This window comes from Molothrus ater, chromosome 1 (assembly GCF_012460135.2).
Source record: "Molothrus ater isolate BHLD 08-10-18 breed brown headed cowbird chromosome 1, BPBGC_Mater_1.1, whole genome shotgun sequence".
Taxonomy (NCBI): domain Eukaryota; kingdom Metazoa; phylum Chordata; class Aves; order Passeriformes; family Icteridae; genus Molothrus; species Molothrus ater.
Window position 1 is genome coordinate 42,112,471 of NC_050478.2, and position 26,641 is coordinate 42,139,111.

The window sequence follows — 26,641 nt, forward strand, 5'->3', positions numbered from 1 at the left end:
ATGTCGCACGGGGCTCGAGTGATCCGCACCGGGGTCAGCAGCGCGGGGCCCGCCGCCCCGCCGCCCGTCACCGTCGCCTCCTCCTCGGCGGGCTCGGACGCGGAGCTCATGGACGGCGGCTATTTCCGCTCCTGCGCCGGCATGCTGAAGGTGGCCCAGATGGTAAGGGGCGAGCGGGGCGGGGGCCGCTGCCGGGGCTCCTCGGGGCCCTCGCAGCCCGCGGGAATCGCGCCCGTCCCGGCCGGACGGCTCCTGTGGCGGCGCGGCCGGAGAGCCCGACGGGCTCCGCGCGGGTTTGGCCCCTCAGCCCTCGCAGCTGCCAGCAGGACCAAAAACCCACGTTCCTCTGGCAGAGCGTCTGTCGGAAGCTGCCTTTGCCTCCTCCTAACGCAGCAATGGTCCCTTCTGAGCAGACGGACGTGTGCCAGCCCAAAGTGGCAGTGTTAACTTTTTGCCTTTAGCAGCGATAGCACCGTGATGCGATGGCACATCGTGCAGTGCAGCACCTCATTCCGCACTCATCCCGTAGTGTGGGTAAGCTTTTAGGAGATAGCAGGGCCAAGTGGCGGTGCCCACAGCGATCTGGTAGAGGTGGGCACCACAGCTGAGGGTGCTGGCTCCGTGCCCTGACTGCCAGAGACATCCAGCAGTGACCCAGTGACACGGGGAGGGATGTGGGAGATGTATGGCTGAAATTCAAAAGCAGTCGATGGTGGAACGCTGCCAGGTTTTGAGCTGATGCCTTAAGTCAGTGCATGAAATTCAGCTCCATGCAGATGTGGAGAAGATTAACAGATGGATAAGCTCTTTCTCATTTTTATGGGCCATAATTATCTGTGGGGTGATTTGTCAGCTTAATTATGGTAGTGGCAGTGATAATGCTCAGGAAAGAGCATGAAAAATATCGTGTACAGATACCTCCACACGTACATTTTCATCCTGCAAGAAGTTGTGCCTTGATAGAGTTTTATCCTGGAGTTGTTGCCTCATCTTTTGTAAGCTCACAATGCCTTCTTTCACCATGCCTGTATTTGTGCAGTCATTTTTAAAAGTTGTGTAGATTATTAGATTTCTAAACTGACGTTCGAAGTTAGGATTCATTATGTTCTAAGTTATTGAGTAGTAACATCAAATCCTCAGGTTTCTTTTTGAAAGCTGCCTGGTTTCTTCCAGTTTGTTATTAGCTGTCAGCTGCCCTTAGAAATAACAGTCGGTAGCAGGAGATGAAGTTGACCATGACTGTTCATGACTGCCTCTATCTGCTGAGCCATCTGCCCTGCACTCGTGAGACCTCAGAGCTGTCCCTCACTATGAATTCTGTGCTGTAGGAACACAAAGAGTTGTCTGCTGCCTTCTTCTGTCCTGGGTTCTTCCCAAACCACTGAGTGGATCTGGGGAGTCTTTGCAGGAGACAAGTGAGCATGTGTCTACATTGCAGCTGAACCTGTAGCCCTAAAGCAGTAGACTTGTGCTCTGCTGATAAGATGAAAGTCTATTTGCTTTTACCACTGTGCAAAGAACAGTTCCTTTTATGGACTAGAAATAACTCATCCTCTCTGCCCTCCATGCTGCTCTGGTGTCTCTCCAGCTCTGAGGTGTGACTCCTAAAGCTGCCACAGCATGGGTATTGGTGCTGTAATGTCAGTTTCTGGTGTGGGTATTAAGTGCGTGCATTCTTTACATGCTTTACATATTTGCATGTGCTGGATGTAAATCAATCTAATTTTATGTAATGCTACACATACTTTGCATAAAGTCATATTTTATCAATGCCGTTCAATCTAAAATTCATCGAAATTTAAGCAAGTGTCCTAAAGTGGTGACTTTAACAGAAGTTAAAATAATCTAAATTATTTCTCCTTTCAGTTTCACTCTTTCAGCTTCACCTTCTTATATTTTTGTGCTTTTCATCTTGCCTGTAAACATCAGTAGGAGTTACCTCAGGTATTCAAGGAACTTTGGGCAAATGAACCTCTTGCAATATCACATATCACAGTAGCGCCTTCTCAAATAACTCCATAAGAAAACCAAATGTTTGTGCTGTAGCCTGTAGAAATAACCATGATACATTAGTTCTAGATATACTCCTGCACCCAATTAGGGAGAGCTAAATATTTTTACAATTCTCTTTTATCTCTTCTCAGACAGTATTTATACCCACAGCTCCATTTGTATGAGCATTCAGTTCTCCTAGTACAAAATGTTGGCAGTAACTTTTTCTGGTAAAGATTTCTTTGTGCTAAATCTGTAGACATTCCTGCACTAGTGTAGGTGTAGTCTTACTGAGAAGCAGAACCCTTATGCTGGCAAAGGGGAAAGGTAAGGTCATTTGGTCATCATATCACATTAAATTGTGTGCTGGGCCTCTGAGTGGTTGTGGTTGTGAAGAGGAAATGTTACAAGTTTTGTTTTCTCTTTCTTCCTTGTCCCCTTTACCAAGAAGTAGAGGATGTTATAGAGAGCAGGAAAGAAACATTTCATCATTTACTGTAATGTTGAGAGCTGTTTGCTGTACTTGCAAGATAAAAAACCCCAATGATTAGATGTTTATGTGAGTGACATTAATCTAATATATGACAACAACATGCTATGGAAATGATTGGAAGAAAATAGAAGATAATGTTACAGCTGTTCTGCTGTAAGGACATAAGGACTAAAACTCAGGATTATTGAAGAGATTGTGCAGCCTGAATTGTTGCTAATTTTGAGTGTTGAAATTCTAGGTGCTGTGGTGTCTAGCATAGAATGAAATTAAGAAGAAAAAAGTGTTTCTTCTGTAAGCCTATGCAAGTTCCTTTACTTTTTTTGCTAGAGAATTTCTTTAACCTTTCAGAATTATTATAGCTTTAAAAAGACACTGTATTTTATGCATTGACTTCATGGCCTGGGGAATAGTCTATAAATGTGTTGAAAATAAAATGGAGGAGAAAACATAGTTATGCAGACTTGTGTATTTTGTGTGGCAGTAAGATTATTTGAAAGCTGCTTTTCCATATGTGACTGTCACTAACCTTAGTTGGGGCTCTTTTCAAAATCCAGTCTGAACTGACATTCTGATTTTAACAGAAAATTGCAAAGTATTTCAACATCTAACTTGCTCCAGCTTCTTTAACTTGATTTTGTTAATACAGATTTTGCTTTTTCTTCCTTTCATTCTCTTTTTTTTTTGGTATTTGCTGTTGTGCCAAGACCTCTTAGGGATATGTGCAGGATCCCACTGTGGCCACCTGGGTTCTGTAGCAGCAATGCACTAAGCAAGTGTGTGAGTGGGTGTGCAACAATGTGCACAATACACTTAGACCAGAGAAACTGACTTGAATGACTTGAATTTTTGCCAGCTTTCCAAAATTGACACAGGTGGCACTCTCCAGCATTCTGCATGAGCTGTGCTGGTTTGGTTGAGGCACATTTGCTTTGTGTTTGTTTCTTTTTCTTGGAAAAAAATTCACAAAAGCAAGTTCTGCTTGGAATTGAGAGCTACTCAGTCTTTTAACTTGATCTTGAGACTGAAACATCTTTCTGTCCAAGGAGGTGATTGAAGTAAAACGTCTAATTCTGTGCTACTGCTAACTTGTTTTATTGTAAGCCTTTGTGGGAACCTCTGTTGCTAGCCTGGCAAGTTCTCAGTAGATGGGTTCTTGGGAGTTTTTTGAGGCATCCTGTGCTATTAGGGTCAGTGGTATGAATGTACATTTGTATTGTCACCAAGGTGGCTCAAGTGCCAGCGTTGATAGATTGAAACAAGTCTGGTTCCACTGAATTTGTCCTGGAGCCTCACGTGCTTTTTATATTTTTACAGCTGAAGTCTGGAGGATGCCACTGATGCTGTACTGGATGAGGTCCTGCTTCCAGCCCAGCCCATGTTAGACAGGGGAGCCTGTGTAGGTGTCCCCCTCTCTTAGGCACGTGGTAGGAGTGATTGTATCACCTGTGCAAAGTGTCTGCTGCAGAGCTTTGCAGGAGTGTGCCCATACAGGCTGAAGAGAGAAAATTGAAGAGCTGAGAGCTCACGTGTAGGAGAGCCATCATGGCACAGCACATGCTTGTGTAGGCTTTTCAGGCTTCTCAAACTGTTGCTGGACCACTCCTTTTTCCTGAGAGGTGCACAGTGACCCATGGCTGCCTTTGCCTCTCTTTCACCTGCCCTAGGTTGGGCCAAGCTAACTGTGCTCACAGTTCAGACTGAAGGCCATTGTTCCCACAATGACACCACTGTTACTGTTACAGCTCTGTCAGAGTAAGCACAGCCTCAGAACACTGGGTTTTAAGCTAAAAGCAGTGCTGATTCTGTCAGCTCAATATGAGCCATCAGTTTCACAAGACAGAGAACAAGAAAATCAAAATTACCTTCTCAAGGCTGAAGAAAAGATTTACAAGCAATTGTAATGTGAAAAAAAGGATAAACTCAATAAAAGCTGACTTAACAAGATCATTTTAACTTGTTAAAAATGCTAAAGCAATAGCTAAAGCTTTTCTGCAGAGTATCTATTTAATTTCCAAAGTATGCCTTGACAAAAGCAATGACATACTTGACAAGTGAATGGCCAACAAGACAGTCTGTAATTCTGAGCAACTTTGAAGTGTGCTGAAACCTCTCTGGGTTATTTGTATACTAACATACAGTTGCATAATAGCATTCAAGAGAATATTCATTCATCTAACACTGAAGGCTAGAGAATGCTGGTAGTGAGGTTGCTGTAGCTAAGTTCCATTTCTGAATGTGTTTCCAAATTTACTGGGGAGCTATATTCAGAAGAATTTAAAATATGAAAGGAGAGCAAAATCTGTTAGTGCAAGAAAACAATTCCTGATTAAAATCATTGATGCAAGAAAAAGAAATTCACAAAAGCAAGTGATGCTTGGAATTATTTGAGAGCTACTCAGTCTTTTAACTTGATCTTGAGACTGAAACATCTTTCTGTGCAAGGATGTGATTGAAGTAAAACATCTAATTCTGTGCAGCAGTGTGTCAGTGACATGATTTTGCCTTTATTCTAATAAAGCTGTTCAGTCAGAAGAGAGGCATTCTGGTGATATGTGGAGGTGCTGAAATTGTAAACCTGTCTGTAAGTTCTGTATAGACTGTGCTTTCTGGGGGATGGTGGAAAATCACCCCAAAAATGTGCAAGATAAACTACTGGCTAAGCAATGAGACACATTTTCGGAGGCCAAGGTCAGAGCTGTTGTAGCTGCTCCTTATTTTTGTTGTTCTGCTGGAAACTGCAGTAAAAGGACCTTGCTGGGCATGCTGAACAAAGAGAAAGAAAAAACCTGTCTGAGTCTTAGATGGCTCCAAAGTAAGCTGGAGCACTGGAGTAAGGAATGTCCAAGCTTAGTAATTAAGCCCAGTAGGACTGGGAGGTCCTGTTATTTCCCCTCTGAGGACACAAAGCTGGCTGCCTCAGCCAGTGGTGTTTTTAACATGCTGCTGCTGCTCTGGGTGGCCATTTTTTCTCTCCAGGTGTTTGCGTAAGAGCTGGAAGCAAACACTGTGTTCTCTGCATGTTAACCAAGGAGTGCTTGCTGGGAGGCTGACACACTTTTGTTTGATGATGTGAAATTCCACAAGGAACACCATTTTAAGGAATTTTCCCCTTCTGTCTTGTCTCCATGCAGCTGTTCTCAGCTGCAGTGATGTAGGAGTCCACAGGTTACACAGTACCTGTGGAACTAATGGAGATTTACTTCAGCTCTCTGGTTTTCTTTTTCCATAAGTGTTTTTAGGGAACAGTGCAGCCATAGAGGCTGCTGTGGACAAGAACAAGTGTCTGGCATGGAAGGCAGGAAATACATGAGCTTGAAGTGGTTCCATGTGTTTCAAACCACAAGCTGAGAATGTAGTCCTTTTGCTTATTCTCTTGGGCAGGGGAAGGTTTTGTACCATCTGTTTTAATTTCTATCTGCCTCTTTCAAGGAAAAAAAAAAGAAACTTGTAGTTTTTCTGATGTCAAAACTGCTCTAGAAGGCTAAAAAAATCAACTCCAAGGCAATTATAGTCATTACTAAACACTAGGATATCTCTGCTCTGAAAGTGTCAGTGAATGTTTTGTTTTTTACTTACTAAAAGAGGCTTTCTAAAAGCTCAAAGTTGGAGCCATCTTTTATTGCTTATTTGGTGCATCCATTTGGATTTGTTGCAATACATTCATTAGCTATCTCTGTGCGTGTAGAGGTGATTCTTTCTGTAGAGGTGATTGAACAGGGGTCAACAAATAACATTTTCTGAAATAACAAGAAAAGGGAAATGAAGCATAGGAATTTACCACATCACCTGAGATGTGTTTTGTATGCCTGAACGAGCAGAGTGAAATATTGGCAGCGGTTTCTTAGCACATTTTTTTATGGGAAGTTAAATTTTAAGGTGGTGTTTAAAAATCTTAGGTCACATGGTGTCTGCGGATAATAAGATGTGGTGAAAAATGTGGATTCTTACTGCTCTGCAAATGCCTTTTAAGATGTGCAAGAGCAATGTGTTCCCTGTCCTCACTTTGTTTGGATTTGGTGTCCCTTTGAACATCTCCTCTCCTGCCCCAGAGTGACAGACCCCAGTGGATCCCTTGTTTACAAGTTGGGTGCCCCTCTCCTCAGAGCCTGTACACGACACAGAGCACCTTTCCAAGCATCCTTCACTGGGCTCCAGGGCTGCAGGGGCTGGCACAATTTGTTGTGTTGTGTCTCCCTGGGATCCAGCAGAAGCCATCAGTGAGAGAGAGAAGCACACCTGACCCTGAGGCTCTGGTACCTGCTCTGCATTAGTGGGGTGTTGTTCCCCAAAGCCAGACAGTGTTTCCTTCTATGAGTAAGTGTTTCCTCTGCTGTCCTCCCTGGGGAGTCCCTGAGAGGTGCTCACTCAGTCCTGTGGCTGAGCTGTCCCCTTTGTGCTATTGTCATATCGTGTGTGCTGTGGTCTTGTCCTCCTATTTTGTGGTCATATGTAAAGTATGCAGCAGCCAGAAATTGCTATTTTCTGTACACAGAGCTCAGACTCTGAAGTTGCTGTGATTTCCCGTCACCCACCTGTAAGCTTCCTCTCCTTTGTGTAACTGAGATTCCTGAAGGGGTCATTGTGGCTGAAACATCTCCCTGGCCTGTGATGATGGTCATCTGATGAATGTAATGGCAAGGACAGATGTGCCTGACCGGTAAAGGTTAGCTGTCAGCAGCTTTCAAAGCCAAAACAAACCTGGCTGCTGTTCCTGAAACAATAGCAGCAGCTGCAATGCTTAGGGCTTCCTCTTCTGCTCACAGCTTCCCTGAAGGAAAATGGAAGCATGGTGATGACAAAATTGAGAAGCTACTTTAGGGGGAATTTTCTCATAATATTTTGGCAGTTTGTGGTTTTGTTTCTGTTTTTTAGGGGTACCACTAATGAGTTCAAGATACAAGTGCTGACAGCTGGGCAAAAAGTATGCTATTAACATGAGATGACCATCAGCAGCTGCAGAACTGCAGACTGACTTGGCCTATTTTCCTCGAGTCTGTAATCATGCTCTGCAAGAGCTCTTTTCTTTGTTTGAGAAAGGCACAGTCCCCACTTGCTGCTTCTCACCTGCTGGCTTGTTGAGCCTTTTGGCAATTGCTTGAGTATCCAACTTCCTAGCAGACACAGGAGTGCTGTCCCAGCCTGTTGGAGAGGCCTGTCAGTCTCCAGGCACTCACTGAGAGCTGTCAGCTGCAGCAGTGCCACAGGGGAATCTCATCTCTTTTCATTTTCCCCCCTCTTTCAGTGCCCTTCACTTCTCTGGCACCTTGCTAAGCATGGAGTATTCACACTTAGAAAAGGTTGTTCTGTGGTGGGCAAAGACCCACTCTGATCCAGCAGCCAGGCTGTGATGATGCTAGTTCATCTGGGCATTGTCTTGATGTTTTCTGGAGCTCTCACCTGTGTTTTCCTGATGAAAATCATGATATGCCAGCACAGCTAACAAGGTGGACTGGGTGATGTAAATGAGTCCTCCTCTTATTCAAGGAGACCCCACTCAAGGCTACGGTTTCCATGGCTTAGCAAAGCCCTTGCTGGAGATGATAGATAGCAACTTTTTAACTGCTGTCTGTGCTGTGTGTGACTGCCAGATGTCAGTGTGGTAGTCTCTGAGGCAGGGAGAGATATGGCAGGTGTCAACTGAAGATCTGAATCAGTCAAGCACTAAATGCCTCACTCAGACAGTGAGAAGGGGCTGTGTTGTGAGCAGCATCTCTAAGGGGGAGTGATGAGCAGATTGCTCACAGAGGGTTGGCAGACAGAGGCATGAGGCATCACTGAGCCCTTCACATGGTATCCCTTGATCTCAGCAACAACTTCCAGCAAGATGAGATTGCTGTTTGTTTTTTCATGCATCTAATTTGATAGCTTAAATAGAATGATCATTGCCCTGGGGTACTGGTTTTTGTGTTGTATGTTCCTATCTTAGTTTTAACTGGCTCTGTGCTGCTAGATACGTGTTGGATGTCCAGAACATGGTGGAAACTTTGCTGCCTGTAAATATGCACCATGTACCCTGGGCTTCTAGCAGCCAGGCTTGGTTGGCCAGCCAACGTGGGCTCCTTCTCTGTAGGTGGTATTGCCATGCACAGTTGGTGGATCCATTTTTAGGCAGCCATGGAATTGATCTACAAGAGCTCTATAGCTCAGAAGTATGGATTAAGCTCTTTCTAGATTGTGTATCACTGGCAATATGGGACTTCACTTTGGGGATTTTTAATGGGCAAGCAATACAAACAAGCCAAACAATCTGAGAATGGTTCAGAGTGATGGTCTCAGAGGTGCCTGGTTCCTGCAAGCAGTTTATCTTCCCAATCAGCTAGAAGAAGTATGGCAGGTGAGGTGGGCAGCCTCCTGCAGTCCTTCTCCACTTATACCAACCTACTCACACTGTGGACTGTCTTCTCCCGTCCTTCTGTCTGACTTTCAGCTTTACCAGATGGACAGAACAGCTGACATGGCTCTCTAGGAGGATCTAGATGTTGGAAGTGCTTGACTTGTAGAAGACAGAAGTATCAATCACAGCTTGCTGTGCAATTCTTGAATCTGGAGAGATTTGGTTATACTAATTCCCTTCATTTTCGGCTGCTATCACCAGATACTCCAGTTTCTCCTAGGGGAGTCTGGAGATTCAAGTCTCTTACAATGTTTTTTACTTCCTGTAGTCTTTTGAGATGATTTAGAGATTCTCCCTACTATGCAAGATAGATGATCTTCTACAATGGGGTGAGCTACAGCAGGAGCCACGTGCATATATGGGTTTTTGCAGCAATAAGGTAGTATTCTGTTGCCTGCACAAAGAATTAGTTCCTTATTAATAAATAAACAAGCTACAAAGTGCAGGGTTCTCCTGACTTTGTCCACAGTAATATTTCCAGTTCTTGCAGGTGGTGCTTCTTTGAAAGTTAGAGGGAAAGCAGCTGTGTTTTGCAGAGCTGGAACCTTGCTAGGGCATTTGCTGTATTAAAATTTCTGTTCCTATCCTTTGCAGACATGCTAGCAGTCAGCTGTGCCATTAATAGGGTTTTGCAGGGGATTTTACGTGTTTGGGGAATTGTTTGTAACTTGCATTATGCCACTTGTGCAATGTTAATCAGTTGCTGCAATACTTCGGGGTCATGTGTGCAGCTTTTACATAGATTGGAAAAACTTACCGATAGTGCTTTCACAGTTGGAATGTTTTAAATTTAAGTAGATTTTTAAACAAATTGGAGAGAAGAAGAAATAAAATTATGAGGCTGTTGTGGGTAACAAGCTTTTCTTTTTTTCACTAATTCACTGTCTGATGGGAATATAGCATATTCTTTGCCATGTAACCATGAAGTCCTTAGCTTTCAGTAAATGACATGCAGGATAGTGTGGTGCCTTTCAGTGTGTGCAGGCAGCTGTGGGATTGAGGCAGGGAGCTAGTTCAGCTGGCAGGGGTGGGATTGAAGTCCTGCATGCCCTGTGATCAGTGGCAGACAGGACTTAATTGCAGCTAGTCATTACAAAGAATTGCCTTTTTAATGATCATGGCTAACACCCAGCATCAAGGGCTCTTTAATAATGTCCTTCATATGCTGGCTCTGGGATTACCCCACATCCTTTTCAACCACTGAGGCCTGGGCCTGAGCAGATAGATAACTTCTTATTAATAGATATAGAACACCACTCACTTGTACTTCAGATTGTCCTCTTATCTTGTTGTAGAGGGTCTGAATAAGATTATTTTGCCTTTTCTCACCCTCCCACCATTTTTATCTTCAATAAATAGCCTGTGGATGGTGGTGCACAAGAGAAGTGGCTTATCAGAGGCCAGGCAGCCTCCTTATTTTAGCAAAGCAGCCAGACAAGAAGGAAATCTGCCCAGACGCAGGGGCTGAGAGATGATTGTGCAACCAAAGACTGACTGCTTCACAGAACCATGCACTTGCAGGCAGCTGATTTCATCTGCCATTAATGAAGTTTCAAATGGACTGTGCCTTTTATCTTCTTTTTCTAGTGGGGGTTTACAGCTCACATTTCCAACACTGCCCTGGAAGAAGGAAATCTTGTATACAGCAGCAGTCAACAATTGCTGCTTAGATTAGCTGGACCAGTCTTGCCTGAGCTGCAGTCATAACCTTGATCTGTGCTTTGCTCATCTTTATGATTTGGGAAGCTGTTAAAAAATTATTTTACTCCATCCAGAAGTATGAACTTAATAATATGTGGGTGTTGCTGCAGTGTGTTGAGGTGTAACATTTGGAAATGTCCAGCTGTAATCAGTGACATTTCTCCAGGGCACAGTTATCCTGATTGGCTCTCGTAGGGATGGAAAATTCCAGTTACTATCTTGGCTGGTGTCACAAGCTGGAAACTTTGACTTTTTTCATTCAAATACAAAAAGCATTTAGCTCTTATATTTAAAAAAAAAATACTGTGATGAAACTGCATGAGTCAGTGCTGTCCCTTGCTCTAAATTTGCAGACACAGTTTCTGTACAATTGCTTGCATTAAATCTTGGGTAAGTTTTAAGATAGTGGAAATCAAACAGGTTTTATCAATTTTATGAATAGTTCTCAGGGTCCTCCTCTTTTCAGATTCAGGAGGAGGGACATTAAAGCAGTACCAAGGTTCATCGATCCTCCATCAAGTACAATGGATGAAAAAGAAAAGCACTATCAGGTATTACCAATAGGAAACTGGCGAGCCAGAGCTGCTGCCTGCAGTGTTTGTGCAAGGTGTAGCACTATGCTGAATCCTGTCCCCTGACATTTTTCCCCTGAACAGTGCTAATTTTTGGTTAGCTAATTTCAGTACGTGCCCTGATGCAAGAGAGTAGGCAAGATAGTTAGGAAATATTAAAAGAGGGAATCAGGGTGCATTGTCATGTAGAGAGGGAGATTTGGATAGGAAAGAATGAGAGATATAAAAGGAGAAGAAATATGGAGTATAAAGGAGGGAAAGAAGAGGAAAGGGGAATACGGAGCAGAAAAAAAAAAAGAAAGGAAGCACCAGCGACAAAAAGTTGTCTCTTCTCTTGGGAGGACATGGTAGAGGGGAAAAGTCAAGGAAAAAAATACTCTGAGAAACATGAGGATGTGGTTATACATTGTATGGCAAAATAATTAAATGAAAAGATAACACAGAGCTGGGTGCATCATACATGAGAATGTGTATGTCCTGGTATTATGGTAAAACTTTGAGATAAGAGTTATAATGTTCCTCTGTAACGGGGCACCTTGAGGCAATTTTGCTTCGTATTAGTGTTATCTTTCCTCCTGCAGTTAGGTTGGCATTTCACATCTTATTTCTATATAGAGAAAGAAAATTATTATCCAGAGCTTAAAGTTACATGGTCAGAGAGCAGTTTCAGCCTGGCAATTCAGTAAATCGTCTTGGGATTTGTGAGAACCATGGTCAGTGTCTTTCTGCAATGAAGTTTTTTAATATTGTTCTTTGTGCTACCACAGCAGCTAGATATCCAGATAAGGGGTAGACCACATGCAGTGAGTTAACCCCAGCCAGCAGCCAAACACCCAGCCAGCCTCTCACCCACTGCCCTCCCCTGCAGGATGGGGAGAAAATAGAAGGAAAGACCCATGGATCCAGATAATGGCAGTTTTATTAGGAAAGCAAAAGCTGCACACACAGCAAAGCTGTAAATTCTTCCATTACTCTGTTCAAGGCCAGGCTGGATAGGTGGTCTAGCTGAAGGAGCCTCTGTCCATGGCAGGAGGCTGGGAATAGATGGTCTTTAAGGTCCCTTCCAGCCCAAAATATCCTGTGAGTATATGATTCTAAACATACTGGTTGCTTGGGAAGAGAAATGCCATAACCCAAAATATTCCCCCTGAAAACTGCTTGCTTGTCTTGAGCTGTTACCACTGAACACAACATCATATGGGCTGGAAAATCCCATTGCTCAGCTGGAGCCAGCTGGCATTGCCAGTGTGTTTCCCACTTGTGAGCGTGCTTTGGGATGAGGGGAGGGAGAGAAGAGTCAGGAAGCCTTGCTGCTTGCTGTGTGAGCCCAGTTCAGCAGGAGGCACTGATAGGTTATCAGCAGAACCACCTTTCTGTGGTTTTAACCAGAGAAAGGGCAGCCCCTGTGAGCTGCTGTGAAGGCAGCTTGTGACACACCCACAGCAAGGCATCACCACTGTGCAGGGGCTTGCACAGCTTGCACACTGGGAAAGGGCAGCCTGTGCTCCACTGGCAGAGTGGTGAAAGAGCTGCTGCACAGGGGTGACTGAGAATGTGCAGCTCTGAACAGTCAGGGATGGTCAAGAAGATGAGCAGTAAAGTAGTCCTAGCATTAAAGATCCAAAACCAGTTGATTTGTAATGTCTTGTGCATGGTGTGCTTTCTGAATCACTGCTCACAGTTGGTTTTAAGTAATAAGTGACAGACAGGAAGTAAATACTGATTTCCATTTTACAGTGAGCTCGTAGTCTCATTTTTGTTTATCTTGTGTGCTGAGCTAGCAACTCAAAGCAACTCTCAGAAAGTGAACATTTTCCTCCTTTTGCTTGTTCTGTGGCTTCCTCCTTGGATGATTTTCACACCTGCTTGTCTGTTACATCTGTTGATTGGCCATTTGGGTTTTTTGGGCTTTTTGGAGAGGGGAGCAGGGAGGAAAAGGATATGGGTATTTTGGTATGGCTTTGGGGGGTTTCGTCTTGTCTGTTTTTGTTTCTTTGCTTGTTGGGGTATTTTTAGTGAGCATCTATTTTCATTCACTCTGTAAAGGAAAACAGCCATCTTGCACTAGACATTTATTAGCAATCCTCAAAATTCTCACCTTTATTTTGTATGTCTGAAGTGTTTTGAAGTGCAAAACTTTAGCACAATGCATGTGAAGTCTTTCTTAGTCCTAATTTGGTGACTGGAGGAGCTGAAGTGGGGAAATACATGATTTACTGAAGTTCAGACAGAAACAGGGTTACAAAACTGGGGTCAGGATTCAAGAGTCGGTGACTTACAATTTCTCCCTTGTTGTGTCAGTGGAAATGGGCCTCTCATCCTCAGAACATTAGGCTTTCCTTTAAGAGTAGGTTCTTGTCAGTTTTGGAGATCATGTGGGATTTATGTTTGTGCAGGTAGCTGTGTCTGTGGAAAATTTAGTTCTCTCCAAATGTTACAGAGGAATTAGGTATTGGCAATAAAGCCAGAGCTTTTATTTATGACATCCATTATAGCAGGACAGTAGAAAAAGATCATACAAAGCACTTGCACAGATTGATTCCTGGGTTATAAAATTGTTCTGTGGTCAGATAAACTAGTCTTCTACCACATGAGCAGAAAATGCTTTGTGGTACCAGTAGGTACATGTGGAGCAAAACAAATCCTTTCCTTTGTTACCCTCAGGACACTAGTGAAGAAAATTGTATGTGTAATCTCTGGACTGATGAGCATGCACCCCTGCCTGCCCCTTTCTTGGAGCAGGTGGTTCTCTGTTAAGTTCTTTGAGCTTGCTGGCTTGGCCTGGGCTTTTCCCTCTGTGCTGGTGCACTCCAGCACCGAGTGTTGGTGCAGGAGAGCCCAGCCCATCAGCCCTGAGGGCAGGCAGCTCTTGGGCAGTGTTCCTGGTGGCCTCTGGGACCAGTGACAGGACTGGGAGCCACAGGAGCGCCCAGCCAGCAGAGAGGCTGAGGGTTGTGTGGCTGGCTTGCTCTGGGTCTCAGCATCATGCCCAGCCCACTCCCATGTGGACAGGGTGTTTGGAGCCAAGCTTGCTCTGTAGCCTAATTGCAGGACTGCAGCCACCCAAGAATGAGCATGGGGAGTTAGAGGTGGAATTCAAACCATCTAAAATGAGAAGTACAACAGCATCCAGGCCTAATGCCATGGGGCTTTTCTCCAGTATGCATTTGCCTTAGGATAACTGGAAGTTGGATCTTCCTTCTATATATAATTTCTTCTTAATATGAAGGCATGATTCCTCTCCTTTCATTAAGAAGGTTTTGAATTTTCCTGCAGTGGAAGATTCGTTTCATCGAAGTCTTGATACACATTTTCTTTGTTTTTTACTGAGTGTAATAATGACCAGTGGGCTCCAGATACTCATTCTTTGTCAGGGAGAAAGAATGAGAAGAAACAAGGAGGAAACCAGCTGATTTTTAAAAAGAAGCAGCATTTCCAGGGAACACTTCCAGAGGCATTTTATAGCACAGGGGAGGAGAATGTATCCCTCTTGTCCAGTCTTTCCCTATCTTCTCTAGCCTGAGAAATACAAAAGGAAGGTGTGCCATTCTGAACAGATTGAAGTAATATCTATGGGTAGGGAAGGAAGATCCGGGGAATTACAGGTTTGTCATCTTCCCCTCAGTCCCTTGGGAGATGATGAAGAAAATCCTTGTAGAAAGCATTTCCAAACACATGAAGGACAAGAAGGTGATGATGAGTAGTCAACATGGATTTATGAAGGGGAAATGATGCTTGACCAGCCTTGCTGCTTTTTGTAATGAGGTGACTAGCTTGGTGGACAGGGGATGGATGTGGTTTACCTTGATCTTGGTAAGGTTCTGTTCTCCCATAACATCCTCACAGACAAGCTGACAAACTGGGTATGGATGAAATAAGTGGGCAGTGAGATGGATTTAAAATTGAACAACTCAGCCCAGAGGGTTGTGATCAGTGGTACAAGGTCCAGTTGGAGGCCAGTCACTAGTGGTGTACCTCAGGGGTCCATACTGGGACTGGCACTGTTCCACATCCTCATTAATGACCTGGATGATGATGCAGAGTGCACTCGGAGAAGTTTGTAGGTGATGAAAAACCTGGGAGGAGTGGCTGATGAGCCAGGGGGTTGTGCTGCCATAGAGAGAGAGATCTTGGCAGTCTGGAGAGAGAGAGGAGTCTCATCAAGTTCCACACAGAGAAATGCCAAATCCTGTATCTGGAGATGTTTGAGGGTACGCCCCTGCACCAGTACAGGCTGGAGGTTGGAAAGCACTTCTCCAGAGAAGACCTTGGGATCTTGGGGGACAACATGATGACCATGAGCCAACCGTGTGTTTTTGTGGTGACGGTGGCCAACAGCTTCCTGGGCTGCTTTAGGAAGAGGACCACATCAGGAAAGAAAGAATTGTGTTTCATTTTTTGGGTAGATCTGAGTTAATTTCCAATCAGGATGGGGTTTAGCTTGGGAAGGTATGCCAGTGCCATTCAAGAGGCAGATTGTGAGGATGTGGTTACCTCATCTTCAGCTCCAAGTAGGGAAGAGAATGCAGGTTCTGTAAAAGTTTTGCAGTCTCTGTTATGTCTTTTCTGTCTGCTAAGTGCTGACTGCCTTTAGCTCACATTGCCTTGACTGCAAGATAGTTCCTGATCTATACCAGTGTCCCTAAAAATGCTTCACGACTCATTTCAAATATCTCGTCCAAAGGAGAGTCAAGAAGTGGGTTCATTTAAGCTGACTGACTTCTATGAAACAGAGTAAATGTGAAACTTTATTTAAATGTAGAAATGCCTCCTTGGGGTTGATTAATGCATATGGTCTTTATTTTGTTCTCAGAAACCAGAAAGCACTTAAATAATAGTACCCTGTAATGTGTTCCTCATCCATTTTGTAATGCAGGTCTGGAGCCTGGGTGTATATTGTGGAGCACACCAAAATCTTCTCATGAGACTGCCCATCACTTGACCTGTACTTGTGCTCACACTGGCTTGCTGGCTCTGGGTTATTACATCTGTGTTGCTGTCATGACCTGTGAAGTGCTATATTGAAATAGAAACAGTGGTGCCCTGGGTGTTTTGTTTTTTTGGGTTTTTTTTTGTGCCTCCAGTTTTTATTTTCAGGGTGTATAAACCTGCTCCCCTGAGCACAGATGCATAAAGAGCACTCATAACATTTGATCAGTGCTTTGCCATTCCTTTCTCTCGCTCTCTGTGCCACCGACCGACTTCTGAGATAGATGTTCAACTGTATCCCAGACAGTTACATATTTATCACTTTATCACTCAGTTCTCTGGAAACCAGAATCCCAGGGGGAAAAAAGGTACAGTCATCACCTGGTATATCATGATAAACCAGTGTCTGGTGAAGGAACTTCAATATTTGTCAGTTTCAAAGAAGCAGTGATATTGTGTGGCTCTCTTGTATTTGTTAGCATTCTTTTTTCAACAGGTGAGTTTTAAACTCTGTATCTGCAGGCAATACAGTGTGGCAGATGGGGTAGAGCTTTATATGAAGTTGTGGAGAGGTCCCCTTTGCACTTGTCCTGTGAAACAGAATCACATGCCTATGAACCAAGGACACTCTTAAGAAATCTCATGTTGCAAGATTTATGCTAAGAAAGTAAATCTTTGAAAGAAATATCTCTTGCCATGCAGTGGTTTCTTCCTGTCTGTGTGCTGAGGCACATCTAAATTCAAAGGGAGAATCTTTACTAATTGGGTTTGGAGTTGTTTCAGTCATGAAGAACTGTTGAATGGAAAGCATGTTTGTTCAAATCCACGGTTCTACCCGGTCAGGAGTTGAGCAGATTCTTCATTGGTACCATGTATCTTCTTATTTCTGAGGATTGTGACACCTCAGATGTACTTTCTGTCCTTGAATGACTCACATTCTTCTTTATGCTTCTCGATTTCTTTATACCTTTTAACTGAAAAGAAAAATGCTGCTATGCTTCCATGAAATTGAAAGAACTGGGTCTAGCTTAAACTAAGGTTTTTTTCCACTACTTTTTATTATTTGAATGGTGGTTGTACTTCAAGAGTCCAGTCCTCCTCCTTATCCTTTGTACAGTGAAAAAAAACCTGCTAAAGTTAATTGTTCACGCATGAAATGAGCTGGTGGGCAGATGTAATATTTCTGTGAATTAACATTTCCTTCTTGATTTTTACAGTGTAATTGAAATGGGGAACTGATTATTGTGAAGACAAATAAGGAAAACTACTTCTAGCCTTTGGTGGTTAGAGAATGTTGTCCTCATCCCACTTTTATCAAAGAGCAAGGCTCGGTGCTTGCTGTGACTTGTTGTTGAGTCTTCCTATAGAATAAAATTTCATTAAATTTAGTTTTAAATTATGGAAATAATAGCTGTGTCTTGCATCACTTAGAGTGTGCTCCTAGCTTATAGGGTAAATTATCTCCTTCTGATTGTTCAGGTCAAGTTATTTTTATTATTATTTAAGTTATTATTATTCAGTGGCTAAGTCAGATGACTCTGCTTAACTGACATTAAGATTCAGAGAGCAGGGCTCACTTACAGGGCTAATATCACCTCCTTGGACTGCCACAGTAAAAATAATGGAGCTGTTCTGACAACAGTTCTGACAACAGTTTAGCCAATTGTGTGGGAAGAAATCTGGAGCACTGACTTTTTTTCTGTGGAGCCACTGTTTTGAGGTGGGTCACTGTCAAGACATTGATGTGGCTGTTTGGATGGAGGCTGGTGAAGGTGGCAGGTCCTTGTGAAGTTTGTACATACAGACCTTTTGGTTGCCCTTGTACATGTGTATATTTAGCCTGTCCACTCAGAAATGAGCAGGTGAAACCTGGCTAACACTTAGGGAGAATCTAAGCTATGTCGCTTGGGTGTTGGGGTTGGGTTTTTTCTCTTTTAATCTTAAGGAAATTATTCTGATAATGAATGCAGTTGGTTGGGAGTTTGGAAGATGAGTGTGCAGGAAAGGATGGTGCAGTCTTGAAGTGCTGGCTTCCTCAGATAGTTTTTTAATGTCCAGGAAAAACACTTAAAATGTGAATAATTACAGCTTCTGGCTGACTTTGGATGAACTAAAAATTACAGTGGCTGAAAGCATTCATTGACTGAGTCTGTAATAAAAAAAATATTTTAATATATTCTTGGTAGATTTATTTTGATCACCCAGGTTAGCCAGGCTGGTGGAAGCAGCAAGATTAGTAAAATAAACAGATAGCTTTAGATTAAAGAAAAAAAGGAAATAGCTTTTGTCCTTAGCAAGCATACAGCTGAAAGAAGTTGTACAATAACGCTTTATAGTTTTATGTGGCAGTGTTAACTTATAAAAGTTTTGGGGCTGAGGTGAATTAAATCAGTTCCTCCAAATGTTTATATTATTTACTCTGATACTGCCTTACAGTCCACTAATACTTCTGCTCTATAGGTGGCAGAAAAGGAAAAGTAAAACTGTTAGCTCAGGTCCCCCGATTGTGCGTGTGAGAAATGTCACTAAATGAAAGTGAAAGATGTATGTTCATGGACACCTCCATTTTCACAGCTTTCAGTGGACTTCTGAAGGTCTCTGGGGTTCAGATGCTTCAGTCACTGGTGCAGCTCCAGGCATCCAGTTCCATTTCTCTATTTGACACCCCTTCTGTTGTACGTAGAGTCATCTTCAAGCTGAGATCTTCAGGCTGAAACTGCTGCTTTCCTTCTGGCCATTGCCCCTTTCACCAGGGGGTTGCTTCAGCTCATTTATCAGCTAATTATAAAACCTTATTATCATGCTTGTTACTTTGTCCTCCATTTTGTTGGGATCACCCCATTTACATTAGATATTTGTCTTTTGTTTCTAAGTGTCATTTTGTTGTGCTTAAAATCATCTCCACAACCCTCCGAGCACCAAAGTGAACACCTTGAATGTGCCTTTTGTCTTCCAGATCACGCTGCTGATTGGATTCATCAGTGTAAATAATTCTCCATGGACAGATTACAGTGCATACAGCTTCTTTCAGATTGTCACCATGTGCGACCTGGTTATGATTTTGTTCTTCTACATCATGCACATTTTCAGAGTCTATAGGAAGCTGACTTGTGTTAGCTGGCCGCTCGCGGTAAGCCTGGGCTCCTCTCCTCTCCTCTCCTCTCCTGGGGGTTGATGGGGCTTTCTCAGTCCATTCCCTTGTGCTGTTTTTCACTCAACTCTCACTCAAGATAGGCTGTCTTTCATTCAGTTCATTTTTGCCTCCTGTGCAAATCCTTTTGTTGCTTGCATTCAGCTCAGCGGGTTGTGTAACTGTGAGATTTTCAGCTGATTTGGATTTGATTGTGCCCTCCTTTGCACAGACATAAATCTAGATCTACTATATTTTATTAAGAGACAATTGAAAGGAAGCGACTGATCATCAAGCCTTTAGCAGGTGGGTCCTAGCTCAGGTCATTTATAGCAGCTCAGGCATTGCTGAAGTACCAAATCATCACCAAGCTTTAGAATTCATGTACTACATCCTGTCCCAAATAAAGCCTGTGAGTGCTATTTAAATCAAATGTGCCTCTTTTTGGTATGGTTTTAGATAACTTAAACAACAGCAAAAAATAGTAGCCTCAGCCTGATTGCCCAGCCTGGCCATTTCTGGGATATCCTGCAGGATGTTCCTGCCTCATTCCCGCATTTCCCATACACATCCATCTCTCATATCCCAGCAGAGAACCCACAGGCAGCACCAAAAATGTGAGACCTGAACTTCCTCAGTAGCTCTGCTCAGGTCAGCTGACAGAAGAGTTCTGCATCCTAGTGTGGGATGATGGATTTTAACAACCTCTTAGAACATGCCTCCCTTGCAATATATTAGTTCCACTGAAGAAGGGCCAAAGGAGTGGGGAAAGCCAACTGGAGAGATAGAGAGGAATTTTTAAACCCAAGAAGTAGTTGGGTGGTGGTTAATGGAAACTATGTAAGCAATTTACAGATCTAAGATAACAGTTTGTCCATCCATCCACTTATAACCAGAGAGAAAAATTTAGTTATCTTTTTTTTTAGCTGAAGAATATGGCTAGACTTTTTTTCAAATGTGTGCCACCACTATTTGTTTCTAAAGGTACTTATTTATCTAGATAGTGTACAGATGCAGGGATTGAAATAAAGGAGTGAAGTAAGCTAATAAATGACAGTTTTGCAGAGCAGCATTTAATGTGTGCATTGCTGTAACAGGGCTATTCTATTTTTGCCTTTGCATGGGCTGCTTCTGGGGTTTTTTTGTTGTGTGTTTAATTATTCCTCAACGTTCCAGAGTTTAAGGCACTGAAGTTTGTGGCTGCTCAGCTTCAGAAAGCTTTATAGGATGTGATGCTTGAACATTGCTGCTCTGTTACGAAACAAACAACCTCATTTTCAGTCACATTTAAGTATCTTTAGAACAGAAGAGGAAGACGTGAGAGAGTCTGGAAAACTACAGCTAGCATTTGGATGAGTTTCCTGGCAGGATCTTTACATTGCAATCAGGGGTGTGATTTGCAGCCAGTAAAGCTGAAGTGCTTCAAGAGGTTGTTCATTGCTGACACCTTTTAAAGCTTGGAAGTATTTCTCCAGAGGGGCACTCTTCTGGCCCTGCTGGGGGTTGGGTCTCCACCCAGTGTGGCCTTTGATGACTCTGTTGCAGCTTTGCCCATCCCTTGGATTCCTCTAAAGTAGTAGCCTGTGTACACTGCTTTATTTGATGTCTCTAAGGAGGCAGTGGAATGTCCCATTTGCTGCTGCGTCATGGGCTAGTCAGAGAAGCCTCCTTATGCATATAATTTATTCTGGCAAATGCAAGGGTTGAGATTTTGATTACCCGAAACAAATTTACAAATTAGGAAAGTAACTTGTGGTCTCAGAGCCTACTTTACAGGAAAAATCCTCCTCAGCTCTTTTTAATACCTGAGCAGGGTAAAACTGGTGTGGTAGACTGTTCATCTTCTGGGCTTTCCTTGGAAAATTTCCTTTTGGGATTGTATTCCATCTTCTGGTTTGAGACAGAATCTCTCCTCTCCTTTCCTTTGTATTTGCTTGGCTCATGCTGGTAGTGCAATGCAGATAAAGGAAGCAGATATCCACCTGCCCCACCCTGCTATGCACAAGAAACAACCCATGTTCAGTGTCCAGACACCTGTACTGCTTGTCATAAGCTTTGTGGGGATTCAAAATCTAAATCCACAGCTACACCGTGCTTGTAACAAGGTAAAATTGACTCCTGGGCTGATACTTATCATATCAGAGAAGAATTTAAATATGGTGCCTTGGTCCTCTCTCAGAAAACCCCATGGCATCATGTTTTACTGCAGCTGTTCTTTTTGGGCCTTCCCTCCCTTCCCTATGGTTCCCAGTCTCAGCTGATGTAAGTTTTTTGTAAATGCAGCAGTAGATCCAGTGCTTGCTTCCTAAGACTATCAGAAGTAGGAGCATTTGGTTTCCCACTTATGCCATTTCATATAGGCTAGAGAAAGATGTCCTTAAGGCTCCTTCCTTGCTCCAGCACCATCTCTTTAGGTAAGGTGCATACTTGATGCACTGAAGTAATGTACTGTGCTGAATTGAAAGGATTGCATCCATACCCAGTAAGTAAATCCTATTCCAGTAACATTAGTTGACCCAAACTGTTCTTTTTTGAACAGAAACTGAGGTTTGGTATAAAATCCTCTCACAAGGTGAGTTGCTGGGTTTTGGTTTTTCGTTTTTCGCTTTGTTTTACTTTGTTTTTTGTTTTTTTTCTTTTCCTTTTTGGCTATGTTTTGTCCTCTGGGTTTGAGGGTTTGAGTCACCTCTGCCAACTTACTTTCTTTCTGAGACATATCAAAATGCTTTGCAGATAAGTTTCCCTTCTGATCCATGCTGTGCTTGTCTTTTCAGGAGTTTCTTCATTACTTAATTGGTACAATTCTGCTTCTCATTGGATCGATTGTAGCAGCATCCAAGAGTTACAATATAACTGGACTTGTGGCTGGAGCGGTAAGACTGTGTTTATTAGGCTTGACACTTTTAAAATTGCAATATATATTAAGTAGGCCATTGGAAATCTATCACTTGTACCTCTGTTTTCTTACAGACTTGCCTTAGTTGTGTCTTGGTTAGGTGAACAACCTTCTAGCTCATTTCAGTGAATGTTCTGTAACACAATGCCAACAAAAATATTTTGTTGTCAGATGCTGGACTCATCACTAATGTTGGTATTTGTCCTGCCAGAGCATTGAAACCAAAGGCTTTTGCTTTAACTCACAGGAACTAATGTGTTTAGGTGAAGAATTAAGACAATTAACTTTTGACAAAAGACTGTTGTAGCAGCTGGAAATTACCTAAAGGATTTCATTGCACTTTTCAGCTTTCAACGCTTCCTGCTCCTGAACAGAGCCCTGTTCAAGATAATTTCTCCTGAGCTAAAACCCACTGAGGCTCTGAGCTGACTTCTGGCAGGTGCTGTCTGCTTCTCTTGGCTGGAAGGCTGTACAGAGAGAGGCATGACTTCCAAGTGTGGGTGACAGTATTTTCACAGCAGCAGGACCTGAAATACAACTCCTCCAGAATAAAGAATTACTTTCAGAAACTTAGTCCTGATGGTGCAAACAGACTAGGAGACCTACCTGACTTGTTTATTTGGCAGACAGCGGGGAAAGACTTGTTTGAATGGGGCAGTAAAAGAGCAGTAATCAGAGGTGCTAGAAACAGTTTTTTCTTTGTTGCAGAATCCTAGGGAGAAATTTAGAACTTGACATTCCATGCTGCTGTCCAGCTTTTTCTCCCTCCTTGTGCACAACTCTCAGTCTGTCTTTCAGTTCTGACAAGACATAAGCTGCTATTATACTACAGAAACTTCTGGGTTTTTTAGTCTCTTGTCAGAATGGAGTAAAAAACCCCACTATTTTTTGAGTCTGTTAATCCCATAAAATGTGTAGCTGAATATGCAAAAGTGTCCATACATGCATGGAATATGTGTCATCTAATGCTCCATAAGTATCTGTGGTTGGTTTGTTTTCTCATCCAGACTTTCGGGTTCCTGGCTACAATACTTTGTGTTATAAGCATGTGGTCATCCTACAAGGTTTCGTGCATCACACAGTCAACAAGTAAGTATCGTGCTTAGTAACTGCCTGAATGCTTCCCAAAATGAATATTTATATTTTCTGGCACAGGGCTGTGTCTACCTGGAAGAATCTATTAATGCCGTGGTTGCTGTGACTCAGAATTACTCAAAAAGCAATAATTCCAAATTTTCTGTCATCACAAATGTTGTCACAGCTACTGACAGCTGTTAACAAATAACTACAAGAGCAAAATAACTTGCTTCTAGCTAATAGTGAGCATAGCAGTGCTTTCTTTTCTCCCTTCCCCACCCCTTACCAAAAGGTTTCCAGTGTGTTGCTTAATAAATTGGATGAATTTGTTTGTGGCAACACAAGTGACACTTGTCTTCCTTTTCAAAGGTGCATCTGTGTGACTCCATCACCTGTGCAAGATGTCTGCCTTACAAAACAGGATGCCAAAGAGGAGTGTCCACTACTGACGAGAGAGACATGGGTATTTTGTTACTAGCCTGGACAAGCTGGTAGCTTTGGAAGATCTACTTGAATTCCTATGCCAAACAATGTTGTGAACCAAAGTTTTTTTGCTCCCCCCGCCAAAAGAAGTTTATAATGGAGAATCTGCTTGTTTCAGAGAAAGACAACTTCTAACTCTCAAGCTGGGCTGTGGCCGTTTCCAGCTATTTGCAATAAGTGTTATTTAAAACTCATTTGGACAGTCATTTGGTTCTCCTTTCAGAGGGATGGAAAAATTCCTTCTGATTTCCTCCATCTGTTTACACAAGGGAAATCCTGCAAATTCCTACCTGATTCTTAACTTCCAAGGATTATATGTTTAACAAGTGAACAGTTACAAACTAATTTGTGTCTGGATAAGCTGACCCAAGCCTTTGTTACCTCTTTCCATCAGAACTGTGGACTTTTTCTAACATCAGCTCAGCCAGCATCAAAAATTAATGAACTGCAACTTGAAAACATCATTGCAAGCACTTCCTCCTAACCCCAAAATACATGATGAAATCAGGGATTTTCTCCATGAATTTTTAGCAAAGATTATTCTTTTAAAATTCCCTTGCCAAATACAGGAAAATATGCACCCAAGAACATACATTTAATATTTTATGGGGTCTTTTTTCTCCTCTTCATAGTAAGACCATTTCTTTATAAAATTTCTGTGCATTTGCTATAAATTATTTGCTTTGTAATCTAACAGTGTTTATGGAAAGCCCATTGTGAATAGAGCAATGTGCTTCTTTCTCTCTCTTACATGTGGTAATGTCACTTCTCTGCCTCAGCTGGAATCTGTGCTCCTGGGGACTCTGCCCAGAGCCTGGACAGACAGAACAGTTCAGTTTCGTCCAAACTGGTATCATAATGAAATTGTATGTAACTTCAGTGCTGAGACAATGCCTTCTTGGCACCTTTGTCTTTCCTTTTGCAATCCATCTCTGGTGAGCTGGGAATACTTTGCAGGAAAAAAGGAAGCGTGGGCCTCTCTTCCTCTTTGGTGCTTCTCCTATCATGTCTAGCTGTGAAGTAGAACTCGGTTTATTCTGTCGGGATAACTGCATGATGGTGCAGCAGAAGTTGAGTTTATACAGTTTACCAGGGACAGTCTGAAGAAAAAAACATTTTCTGGCCTCCTATTTATTTTTTCTATTTGTCTGAAATTCTGCATCAATAATGCTAAGTAATTTAATGGTTGTCTCAGAAAATTCTTTTTGTGCCTCATGGCAGATCAACATATATTGCTATTTGTTGCCACCTTTTTTTTTCCATCCTAATATATGTATCTTTACTTAGAATTTATTTTTAATTCTGACAACAGAAAATTGGCCAGCTGCTAAAATGTCAAAAATTTTGAGTTAGTAAATGAAAATAGATAACTTGAAGAGGTAAGAATTCCCATCCTCATGGTGCACGGTTTCTGTGATTCTTTTTGCTATTCCTTTTCAAAAGTGTGCTGTTTAGAGCAACACAGAGCAGGAAACAATTCAAAAGGACAAAATTCTGGTTTTAGTGGATGAAGGTACATACATTCACTCCAAGATAAAGTACTTCAATATTAATACAGAGGATTATTCAAATGAACCATATAACAGGCACATATATTGCCACTAATTTCATGTTGGCTATTATTTTTCTACAATGTTCAACTTCTGCCCCCTACCTTCAGATGATGTGCTTTATGCTTAGCCAGGAATGAGCCATTTTCTTCTTTTTGACAACCAGAATTGAGCATAGCTCAAAGGCTCTCTGGCTAGAGAGAACAAACATTCTTCTCAGCTGGGAATCCATTGTCAGCAGTGTCAGTGATAGCTCAGCCTTCCTTGTGCTGCCAGCACAGGACCAGTCAAGTGGCCTTATGTGACAAGAGATCTCATTCTGGGCACTTTGAGTGAAAGTACCTGCAGAACAAGGTACTCACACACACACACACACACACACATATATGTGTGTGTCTAATTTTCTGCAGCAGGGGTGCTTGATCACCAGTCCTCCTGCCAAGACTGATTTTACAGTTTTTGGAAAGCAGCACTCTGACTTTAATTTGCACTGATATGACAGATGTTTACAGATACAACCTCTCCTGTTCCCCTAGAAGAAAAAGGCTGTGTTATTTCTCCTTCACCTCCTGAGGTATGACCTCAGATTGACAGTAGGAACCTTCCCACATTAAGCTTTAAGCCCACTTGGCAGTGCTGTGGCAAGCAGTGTTGTGCTGCAGACAGGGTGAGTGCAGCTGAGACCTCAGCGCTGCGACGGCAGTAGGGAGAAGCACCTGCTAAGGATTGGGGCTGGGGCTGGAGCCTGAGCTTGCTCTGCAGAAAATGCTGTTTCCACTTTCTCCTGGAACCATGCCCCCTCTCCTGGCACTATACTGACTTTTTTTTTGCCTCTCACATCACTCTTGTCAGTTGTCACCATATGGAGAAAAAAAAGTCAAGGGGAATTTCATGCAGTCTAATGACCAAAGAATTTCTGAACTATGTTCTGTGATCATCCAAAGAATATGTTTTGCTCTAAGTGCACTTGCTTATACTGGATCAAGAGATGTAAGTTACCAGTTCCCTTTTGGCTTTTGTGCCTACTAGGGCTAAAATATTCCTGCAGCTTTGGCTGTTGTGACAGTGCTGGGTCCATAGACCCACCAGATGCTCCTAATCAGGATGCTCTCAGGCTGGAAGACTGACATCTCTGCTGCCAAAGTTTCCTTGCTTTCCCCAAATCCTCCTTGTGAAGCATGTCTACCAAGAAGAGCACAGATTTTCTGTTATCACCAGCTCCACCGGGGGTTGCTGAATGACAGCTCCGTCTGGCAGGGAATTCAACACCTCTCTGCTGTACCTCTGCCAGGAAAAGTGTTTTAAGTCTCCTTCGGTGTCAACCTGGTTCTCAAAGCTCCATCTGTCTGCAACTTTGTCAAATATGGGATTCCAGCTGTTTTAGAAATAAACTCTGTTAGCTATCTGGGTGATGTGGAGAATCA

At 42.7% G+C, this 26,641-nt stretch overlaps 1 protein-coding gene across 1 annotated transcript; it reads left to right on the top strand.

The window, feature by feature from the left end:
* On the top strand, nucleotides 1–26,641 carry CMTM7 (CKLF like MARVEL transmembrane domain containing 7). The gene is made up of 5 exons (XM_036395106.1): nucleotides 1–162; nucleotides 19,038–19,211; nucleotides 21,986–22,084; nucleotides 23,115–23,196; nucleotides 23,554–26,641. The coding sequence occupies exons 1-5, from the start codon at nucleotides 1–3 to the stop codon at nucleotides 23,565–23,567; spliced, it is 531 nt and encodes a 176-aa protein (XP_036250999.1). The 3' UTR covers nucleotides 23,568–26,641.

Bases quoted from the DNA above. Each gene is read 5' to 3' on its own strand.
- CMTM7 (XM_036395106.1), top strand. From the start codon at position 1: ATGTCGCACGGGGCTCGAGTGATCCGCACCGGGGTCAGCAGCGCGGGG. The intron at 19,212-21,985 runs GTAAGCCTGGGC...TTGTCTTTTCAG, and splicing joins GTGTTAGCTGGCCGCTCGCG to GAGTTTCTTCATTACTTAAT. The intron at 22,085-23,114 runs GTAAGACTGTGT...TTTCTCATCCAG, and splicing joins CTGGACTTGTGGCTGGAGCG to ACTTTCGGGTTCCTGGCTAC.